This window comes from Bombina bombina, chromosome 4 (genome assembly GCF_027579735.1).
Source record: "Bombina bombina isolate aBomBom1 chromosome 4, aBomBom1.pri, whole genome shotgun sequence".
In the NCBI taxonomy this organism is placed as follows: domain Eukaryota; kingdom Metazoa; phylum Chordata; class Amphibia; order Anura; family Bombinatoridae; genus Bombina; species Bombina bombina.
In genome coordinates, this window is record NC_069502.1 from 320,644,747 (window position 1) to 320,656,449 (window position 11,703).

At 36.8% G+C, this 11,703-nt stretch overlaps 1 protein-coding gene across 1 annotated transcript in view; it reads left to right on the top strand.

Moving 5' to 3' along the window:
• SUCNR1 (succinate receptor 1) overlaps positions 1-10,407 on the top strand; it is a 29,881-nt gene extending 19,474 nt beyond the window's left edge. The window contains exon 2 of the mRNA XM_053711743.1: positions 9,436-10,407. Within this exon, the coding sequence (XP_053567718.1) occupies positions 9,436-10,407 (972 nt within the window). The remainder of the gene's footprint in view (positions 1-9,435) is intronic.
• Positions 10,408-11,703: the final 1,296 nt, after the last annotated feature.

Here is an 11,703-nt window from a genome sequence, read left to right on the forward strand (position 1 = left end):
AAATTGCTGTGTTGTGGTGGCTGTTAGTGAGTTTTAATCTTTCTGATTTAAAGAATGATGTGATGGGTTATGTCTTTACTGATATAATTGATGTCATTCGTGATGTTATTGATGATTTAAAATTATAATTTCTTTGTGTAGGATGATATTATGAGTCATGTCACTACTAATGACATTGATGATGACATAGATAATGTTATCAGTGAAGTCACTGATGATATAGAAAATATATATTTTTTGTGTAGGATAACTTTAAAGATTATGGGTCCGATTTATCAAAGTGCAGTGGATATGATCCACTGTAGCGGATCATGTCAGCCGCACATCAATAAATGCTGACAGCATTTGCTGTTGGCATTTATCTTTGCACAAGCATTTCTAGTGTCAATCAACCCCATCATGTTCACCGCCTCCTTAAGGCTCGCGCGAAAACAGGTGTATACGACCCCATTCAGGCCATGATAAATCGGCCCCTATGTTACTACTGATGCCATTGATGATGTCATAGGTTATGTCACTAGTATTACATTGATGATTTAAAAAATATAATTTCTCTGATATGTAGGATGATGTCATGGGTTATATCACTTGTGATGCCATTGATGATGTCAATATTAATGCCATCCATCATTTTTAAAAAATTTCATTAAGAACTTAAAATCCAGGTATTACCTTAAGTATTTTGACAATTTAAAAAAAAATAAAATATATATATATATATATACACACTCACCAGCCACTTTATTAGGTACACCTGTTCAATTTCTTGGTAACACAAATTGCTAATTAGCCAATCACATGGCAGCAACTCAATGCATTTAGGTGTATAGACATGGTGAAGACAACTTGCTGAAGTTCCAACCGAGTATCAGAATGAGGAAGAAAGGAGATCTAAGTGAATTTGAACGTGTCATGGTTGTTGGTGCAAGATGGGCTGGTCTAAGTATTTAAAAAACTGCTAATGTACTGGTATTTTAACGCACAACCATCTCTAGGGCTTACAGAGAATGGTCTTAAAAAGAGAAAATATCCATTGAGCGGCAGTTGTGTGGATGAAAATGCCTTGTTGATGTCAGAGGAAAATGGACAGACTGGTTCTAGATGATAGAAAGGCAACAGTAACTCAAATAACCACTCGTTACAACCAAGGTATGCAGTATACCATCTCTGATCACAGAACATGCCAAACCTTGAAGCAGATGGGCTACAGCAGCAGAAGACCACATCTGATGCCACTCCTGTCAGCTAAGAACAGGAAACGGAGGCTACAATTCGCACAGACTCACCAAACTTGGACAATAGAAGATTGGAAAACCATTGCCTGGTCTGATGAGTCTCAATTTCAGCTGCAACATTCAGATGGTAAGGTCAAAATTTGGTGTAAACAACATGAAAGCATGGATTCATCCTGCCTTGTAGCAATGGTTCAGGCTGGTGATGGTGGTGTAATGTGGTGGGGGAAATTTTCTTATCATACTTCAGGCTCCTTAGCACCAATTGAGCATTGTTTAAACACCACGGCCTACCTAAGTATCGTTGCTGACCATGCCCATCCCTTTACGACTACAGTGTACCCATCTACTTGCAGCAGGATAGTGCACCATGTCACAAAGCTCAAATCATCTCAAACTGGTTTCTTGAACATGACCATGAGTTCACTGCACTCCAATGGCCTCTAAAGTCACTAGATCTCAATCCAATAAAGCACCTTTGGGATGTGGTGGAACGGGAGATACGCATCATGAATGTGCAACAGACAAATCTGCAGCAACTGCGTGATGATATGGACCAAAACCTCTGAGGAATGTTTCCAACACCTTGTTAAATCTATGCCTCGGAGAATTAAGGCAGTTCTGAAGGCAAAAGGGGGCCCAACTCAGTACTAGCAAGTTATACCTAATAAAGTGGACAGTGAGTGTTTGTGCATATATATATATATATATATATATATATATATATATATATATATATATATACAAAAAAATCATATATATGTAGAAATATATATTTATGAATAAATAGAACATATTCGTCTATGTGAAGAATATTGGGATGTGAAATATTAATATTTAATGTCGGGTTAGCGCACATGAGAAAACGTGATCAGGTTTGCGTGCAAGTAAGGGTGTTAGGTTTTATTTCCATTTTTCCTGCACCGTGTCACAAAATTCAAACTTCTTGCAGGCGTCGGGTTAGCACTAGTGTTAAATTTTTTTTACTTTCAACTTGTAATACGCACGCTACCTGACGCACACAAAAAGCCTCCACGCTACCCGACGCACACAAAAAGCCTCCACGCTACCTGACGCACACAAAAAGCCTACATCTAGCTGAGTTAACGTACGAGCAGGAGCACAAAGTACCACTCAGTTTGTATTGTAGCTCTTATTTTGGCAAGTAAAATATAATGATTTAAGAATAGCTCTTCAAATATAAATAACTATATGTTTTTATTTTTAACTTTTTTTGTGGAAGTTTCATAGCTTTACTGTTGTGTGTGGAAATAGTCATGAATATAAAAAGAAAAACCTTCATGGAATTGCTAATTTTTTAAATGAATCACCCTAAAAGTTATTGTGTTGGAGACAAATTATTTTTTAGTGTGCCTTTTCCTGATAGTTGCTAACCACAATGCCAGCTTAAAAAAACAAGCTTGTAGTGTATGCTTGAATTATTAACTAGCCTTAATCAAGATATGCAAATTAGACTATAAAGCTTTTTCCCTAATGCACTGAGAAGTCACACCTCTGAAAACAGTGACCGACACATATCAGCTAGAGAGGCTGGCAGAATACCTTCTGGCACAATGGTAAGGTACAATTTAATTTTCTATTTAACAATAATTATATGATTATTTTAGGTTATTTCCTCTTAAAATTAGCCTTTTATATTTTAAACATGCAGAATATATAACTGCCAATAATTGTGTTATATGTGATAACAGTTTCACAAGTTCATCACTGTTTAACAGAATCATTTCCAAGTATATATAACAGAGAAGCTGATTCAAACTAAAGGAAAAACTCATTAAAACAGTGGTTATTGTTTTGTTTTTTTTCTACAACCCTTAATACAATATATGCAGCTTTAGTCCTTATTTAATCTTCATCATATATTTTAGATCTTTATGCTGCTATATATTATAATATAAACTTTTATAGCATAACATTTCTGTTTGTTTCTGAATCTACTATAACTTTATCTGCAGCTTAGTTACTTACTATTGATCTCATAATTTGTGGTTTCTAATTTATGTTTTTAAAGTAGAGAGGTATCTTGCAGCAGTTAAAGAGATGACACTTTTCAAGCAATATTGGGCTAGATTACAAGTGGAGAACTAATTTAATATGCACCCGTAAACGGGCAAATTTGCCCATTTATGGGCGCACTTAAATAACCAGCCATTACGAGAAGCTGGCAAATGTTACAGTGAGCTTGCAGTAACACTTCATGCTGAAAATTAACCAGAGGTCAGACCTCTAGTTAATTTAAAAATGTCCCCCAATTGCCCCCAAAATTAAGTGTAAGGTTCCTTTTTTAATTAAAATGTAGCATCTTTAATTTGTTTTTAAAATAACTGCACAAAACAGTTATAAAGTGCCTTTACATTGCTTTCTATGGGGACTGTTTTTAAACTGAAATCATATATGTATATGTATATATATATATATATATATATATATATATATATATATATATATATATACACTGTATATATTTATGTTAATATGTGTATATACACATAAATATATATATATGTATACATTCATATACATATATATTTAACCTTTGCTGCCCATTGCAGCACGACTTACCCCCTTCACTGCACTAGGTTCTAGTTATCCTTACTCATAACATTACCCACTTCAAGAAACCTTAAACAGCGGGTCATACAATATGTGACCCTGCTTCCCCCAGTATTAAACTTATACTCAACCCTATGACCCACAGCTATGTGACCCTCCCCCCACTACAATTTACCCATATGAAACTTTGTCCACCAAAACTATTAACTCTATACATAACCATGGCCCCCAACGCTGATTGCCTTATACATGCCCACACTGGGTAACCCCTTAACACCCATCAGAAAACCTAAAAAACCTCAATACCACAACCTTCCCCTTAACTCTAAACAAATAACACATGAAAGTAGCAATTAGCAAAAAATGCATGTGATTATGTAATTATACTGCTGCATTAATACTCATTTTCTTCACAAGCCTTACAAAAAGAGTTCAAATATTTTTGTACCAAATTAACAGATATATTTTTAAATAATTTGAATATTTTCAAAAGCATTTCAATTTTTTTAAGGAATTTGTCGTATATTAATTTATTAAATCCAAAAATACATTTTTATTTTAATTTACATGTATCTATAGAAAAACACATACATTATAGCAAAGTATATGCACTTGCAAATTATTGTGCAGATCGACTAAGACTTCTCCTTTTTTCACTATATTTTGCAAACATGCAGTACTTGACCTATGCAACAGAAGCACGTCATACTTACCAGCGAAGAATCAAACACCTAATAACAAATGAGTGCTATAGCTAAAAATGGCACCAGACAGGGACACCAGGAGCTGCAAATGCCCTGTCATCTGGGTTTTTGGAAACAGCAGGGTCCTTAAAGGGATATAAAACCCAAACACTTTCTTTTTTAATTCAGACTGAGCATACAATTTAAAAAAAAAAAAATCAATTTTACTTCTAGTATCAAATTTGCTTTGTTCCAATGATATTTGTGGTTTAAGGGTTAACTAGCTAGGTGTTTGGAGCGCTACATGACAGAAAATAGTGTTGCCATCTAGTGCTCTTGCAGATGTATAGCAGTCATGCAAAACTGCTGTCACATAGTGCTCCAGACACGTGCATGCTCCTGAGTTTATGGGGTAGATTTATGTAGGGTCAAGATTTCTACTACTGTTGAGTATGTACAGGGAGTGCAGAATTATTAGGCAAGTTGTATTTTTGAGGATTAATTTTATTATTGAACAACAACCATGTTCTCAATGAACCCAAAAAACTCATTAATATTAAAGCTGAATAGTTTTGGAAGTAGTTTTTAGTTTGTTTTTAGTTATAGCTATTTTAGGGGGATATCTGTGTGTGCAGGTGACTATTACTGTGCATAATTATTAGGCAACTTAACAAAAAACAAATATATACCCATTTCAATTATTTATTTTTACCAGTGAAACCAATATAACATCTCAACATTCACAAATATACATTTCTGACATTCAAAAACAAAACAAAAACAAATCAGTGACCAATATAGCCACCTTTCTTTGCAAGGACACTCAAAAGCCTGCCATCCATGGATTCTGTCAGTGTTTTGATCTGTTCACCATCAACATTGCGTGCAGCAGCAACCACAGCCTCCCAGACACTGTTCAGAGAGGTGTACTGTTTTCCCTCCTTGTAAATCTCACATTTGATGATGGACCACAGGTTCTCAATGGGGTTCAGATCAGGTGAACAAGGAGGCCATGTCATTAGATTTTCTTCTTTTATACCCTTTCTTGCCAGCCACGCTGTGGAGTACTTGGACGCGTGTGATGGAGCATTGTCCTGCATGAAAATCATGTTTTTCTTGAAGGATGCAGACTTCTTCCTGTACCACTGCTTGAAGAAGGTGTCTTCCAGAAACTGGCAGTAGGACTGGGAGTTGAGCTTGACTCCATCCTCAACCCGAAAAGGCCCCACAAGCTCATCTTTGATGATACCAGCCCAAACCAGTACTCCACCTCCACCTTGCTGGCGTCTGAGTCGGACTGGAGCTCTCTGCCCTTTACCAATCCAGCCACGGGCCCATCCATCTGGCCCATCAAGACTCACTCTCATTTCATCAGTCCATAAAACCTTAGAAAAATCAGTCTTGAGATATTTCTTGGCCCAGTCTTGACGTTTCAGCTTGTGTGTCTTGTTCAGTGGTGGTCGTCTTTCAGCCTTTCTTACCTTGGCCATGTCTCTGAGTATTGCACACCTTGTGCTTTTGGGCACTCCAGTGATGTTGCAGCTCTGAAATATGGCCAAACTTGTGGCAAGTGGCATCTTGGCAGCTGCACGCTTGACTTTTCTCAGTTCATGGGCAGTTATTTTGCGCCTTGGTTTTTCCACACGCTTCTTGCGACCCTGTTGACTATTTTGAATGAAACGCTTGATTGTTCGATGATCACGCTTCAGAAGCTTTGCAATTTTAAGAGTGCTGCATCCCTCTGCAAGATATCTCACTATTTTTGACTTTTCTGAGCCTGTCAAGTCCTTCTTTTGACCCATTTTGCCAAAGGAAAGGAAGTTGCCTAATAATTATGCACACCTGATATATGGTGTTGATGTCATTAGACCACACCCCTTCTCATTACAGAGATGCACATCACCTAATATGCTTAATTGGTAGTAGGCTTTCGAGCCTATACAGCTTGGAGTAAGACAACTTGCATAAAGAGGATGATGTGGTCAAAATACTCATTTGCCTAATAATTCTGCACTCCCTGTATTTCATACTGATGCTTGTAGTGCTTTGGCAAAGTAAGCACTGAGGGGCCAATTTATGAAGGGCTGAATGGCCCCTGGTGCCCCTGTCTCCGCGCGAGCCTTCAGGCTCACCGGAAACAGCAGTTAAGAAGCAGTGATCTTAAGACCGCTGCTCCTTAACTGGTCCGCCGCCTCTGAGACTGCGGACATCAATCTGCCCGATCTCATACGATCGGGCTGATTGACACCCCCTGCAGGGGGCGGCATTGCACAAGCAAATCACCAAAACTGATTGTACAATGCTAAATGCTGACAGCGTATGCTGTCGGCATTCAGCGATGTCTGTCGGACATGATCTGCTGAGCGGACCATGTCGGACAGACATTTAATAAATCGGCCCCTGAGGGTGTATATTAGGTCTAGCTGTAATAAACAAGAAAAACGTTATGCACTATTATAACTAGTACTTATTGGACACAAAACTGTAGATATACTTACATGTTACCAATTCACTCAGTAAATGAGATGTTTTCTTATTTAGTATTCAATACAGTACACTTCTTAAAGTGAACTTGATGATATTTGGGGGTCCATTTATTAAGCAGAAGATGCTGCTTCTGAGCCCCATCGATATAGATCCGCCTGAAACGGAAGTTAAGAAGCAGCGGTTGTAAGACATCATCCCGATTGGATATGACAGCCCCTGCTAGCAGCCCATTGTCTGCCAGTGAGCAGGGGGCAGCATTGCACAAGCATTTCATCAGAATACGCATCAGCATACGCTGTCGGCATTTAGCGAGGTTGAGCGGACATGATTCGCTAAAGCGACCTTTGTTAAAACTACCTCTCAATCGTATAACGTATAGAATATTAGAGTACTGTAAATATTTTCCCTCTTTTTACTCTCTAGATATACCTGGCTGCGTTGTATGCTTTTACTTGCAGGACAAACACACACATTGTAGAAAGTAATTTAATCAAAGCCAAATATACTCTGTAGTATAGAAAAAAAACTTCAAATAAATGCTTTAGTGATATAGAGGCCATTTTGTTTTGCCCACACAAGTGTATTAACTTAAACCCTCTTTCTTAAAATTTGAATCTACACTACACTCGATTATTGTGTAGACTGTAAACTCTCTTGGAAATTGATGATGTTTTGAATGAGTATGTTAACTTTTAAAGAAACAAGACAATCACAATTTTTCATGAAATATGTTGATTTTGGGACCCCCCTTACCACCACACACACACACACACACACACACAAACAAGTGTATCAAACTTTCCCTGTCTTTTTTTTTTACACAGAGCAAAAAAACAAACAAAAAACAAAAACATCAATGATCATATTTCCAAGAATCCAAATAAAAAAATAAAAAATCTAATTGCTTCTTCCTTAATACTCTGCAATACATGTCATTGTTCTGTATTGGCATCTCATAACAAATATGCTTTTCATTTGATAGTGTTTGTGCTTTTCAGCTAGTATATTGCTTTAACTGTATAACTATATAAAAATAAACAAGAGATATTAGGCTAGATTACAAGTGGAGTGCAATATTGCATTCTCGCTATTTCGAAATTGCCGCTCCACTCAGTAAAACCAGCACACGAAAATGTGCACTGGTATTACAAGTGAGGCACATTGCCTGGAAGCCTTGCGCGCACGAGAGTGTGCTTCCATAGGCTCCAATGGGAGCCTCTTTCTCATGTTGTCAGACATGGCAAACCACCTAGCGCAGCGAACGCTGGTCAGCAATATTTAAATATATATGTATATATATGAATATATACATACTCTATATATTTATGTGTTTATACACCTAATAAAGATTCAAAGAAAGAGTTTCTCCCATAACAATAACGATAAATATATTTCGCCACTGATTCAGCAAAAGCCGCACATCACCTGGACATCCACGCTAAGGTGCAGAAAGCCTCCGTTCCTCTAACGGTCAAACATCAAGCGACTCTGCTTGTCTGCTTCTCACCTTCTCAGCGTGCAGCTTCAAACGTGTGCTGCTGGGCGCTTATCGTGACGTCATCAAAGGGAAGGAGCAGGTTCCAAGGAAAACAGTCCATAGGACACTGGAGTGAAATCCCGCTGGATAATATAAAATGATTCAAGAGACGTGGTTCACGCCATAAAATGTAACTTTTATTCTTCCAATTTAAAACAGCATAAAAGAAGCTTCAAAGCAATACACATGAAGGGCGCAGCACACAGGCTTACACATTTCGGCGAGTTGCCATAATCATAGCCACGTTAACCTGTGTGCTGCACCCTTCATGTGTATTGCTTTGAAACTTCTTTTATGCTGTTTTAAATTGGAAGAATAAAAGATACATTTTATGGAGTGAACCACGTCTCTTGAATCATTATATACAAATATTAACACATAAATATATATAAGCATATACATATAAAAACACAGTCCCCATTAACCTCTATGTAAAGGTACTTTCAGTGCTTTTTTTTTTCTCACACATCCCACATTACCTCACTTTAACCCCCTTATAATGCTTTGAGCAGTTTTCATTAAAAAAATTAGAAATGCTCATATTTTTTTTATTTATTTTAAAGAACTGTCCACTTTATTTTGGGGGCAATTTGGACAACTGCTATCATTAACCAGAGGTCTGACCTCTGGTTAATTGCGCTTAGCACAAAGTGAAACCGCAAGCTTGCAGGATCATTAACCAGCCACTTGTAATGGATTGTTTTTTAATGTGCGTCTGTAAAGGGGAAAATTTTCCCCTTTACAGGTGCACGTTAAAATAGTGCTCCACTTATATGAATTTCAAAATTATCCAAAAATCGTACAGTACACCAGTCAAGTCAATGCTATTTTTACTTTCTACTATGTGATTTTAAATAAATGTTTTAAAAAGTAAAAGTGTATTGCCCTAAACTGTATTGATCTTTTCTTTATTTCTTCCCAGGTCTCGAATGAAAGCTCAGTGTGCACAGGAGTTGACCGCCTGCTTGAAAAATATTACTTGTCTACTGTATACAGCCTTGAGTTTTTCTTTGGCGTGCTTGGTAATGTTGTTGTGATGTTTGGATATATTTTCTGCATGAAGAACTGGACAAGTGGAAGTATATACCTTTTCAACCTTTGCTTGTCGGATTTTGCATTTCTCTGTACCCTTCCAATGTTAATTGAAGGTTATGCCAATGAACGTTGGACATTTGGTCATGTACTTTGTGTAAGTAACAGATATTTACTACATGAAAATCTATACACCAGCATCCTTTTCCTTACATTTATCAGCATTGATAGATACATGCTCATCAGATATCCTTTCAGAGATCATGTCCTGCAGAAGAAAAGAACAGCAATTCTAATATCAATTGGTATTTGGATATTAGTCACATTTGAAATAATTCCAATTCTGATTTTTATAGGACCAGACAAGGTGGACAATAAAACTCAATGCGTTAGCTATGGCAGCTCTGGAGATGCATCAAAAAGCTTAATATACAGCCTGTGCCTCACTGTTACTGGATTTATTATTCCATTATGTTTGATGTGTTTCTTTTATCTGAAGATAGTTTGTTTTCTGAAACACAGAAATGAACAGCTTACATCATCCATTTCAATTGAAAAACCACTGACTTTAGTTTCTATTGCAGTACTTGTGTTTTCAGTCCTTTTCACTCCTTATCATGTAATGAGAAATATCAGGATTGCCTCGCAAACCGAAACATGGGAACTAAGTAAATGTGCAATTGCCACAATTAATTCTATTTACATTATATCTAGACCTGTGGCTTTCTTGAACAGTGTAATCAACCCTGTGTTTTATTTCCTAATGGGTGACCATTTTAGAGAAATGCTTCTTGATAGAGTGCAGCATATGCTTAAAACACTGAAATCATATTGTACACTGGATTTCAGTTCTTCATCCTGACAAAGTATTATTCAAAAAGTTCGAACCAGGGAAAATAATAATAATAAAAAAATAAAGTAAAATAATTACCTTTTTTATATATTTTATATATATATATATATATATATATATATATATATATATATATATATATATATATTGGCGCTCTACAAATAACCGATAATAATATATATATATATATATATATATATATATACATACACATATACAGTGGATATAAAAAGTCTACACACCCCTGTTAAAATGTCAGGTTTCTGTGATGTAAAAAAATGAGACAAAGATAAATCATTTCAAAACTTCTTCCACCTTTAATGTGACCTAGAAACTGTACAACTCAATTGAAAAACAAACTGAAATCTTTTAGGTAAAGGGAAATAAAAATAAAAAACTAAAATAATATGGTTGCATAAGTGTAAACACCCTTTTATAACTGGGGATGTAGCTGTGTTCAGAATTAAGCAATCACATTCAAAATCATGTTAAATAGGAGTCAGTACACACCTGTCATCATTTAAAGTGCCTCTGATTAACCCCAAATAAAGTTCTGCTGTTCAAGTAGGTTTTTCCTGACATTTTGTTAGTCGCATCCTACAGCAAAAGCCATGGTCCGCAGAGAGCTTCTAAAGCATCTGAGGGATCTCATTGTTAAAAGGTATCAGTCAGGAGAAGGGTACAAAAGAATTTCCAAGGCATTAGAAATACCATGGAACACAGTGAAGACAGTCATCATCAAGTGGAGAAAATATGGCGCAACAGTGACATTACCAAGAACTGGATGTCCCTCCAAAATTGATGAAAAGATGAGAAGAAAACTAGTCTGGGAGGCTGCCAAGAGGCCTACAGCAACATTAAAGGAGCTGCAGGAATATCTGGCAAGTACTGGCTGTGTGGTACATGTGACAACAATTGCCCGTATTCTTCATTTGTCTGGGCTATGGGATAGAGTGGCAAGAAGGAAGACTTTTCTTACAAAAAAAAACATCCAAGCCCGGCTAAATTTTGCAAAAACACTTTTGAAGTTTCCCAAAAGCATGTTGCAAAAGGTGTTCTGGTCTGATGAAACCAAAGTTGAACTTTTTGGCCATAATTCCAAAAGATATGTTTGGCACAAAAACAACACTGCATATCATCAAAAGAACACCATACCCACAGTGAAGCATGGTGGTGTCAGCATCATGCTTTGGGGCTGTTTTTCTTCAGCTGAAATTGGGGCCTTAGTCAAGGTAGAGGGAATAATGAACAGTTCCAAATACCAGACAATATTGGCACAAAACCTTCAGGCTTCTGCTAGAAAGC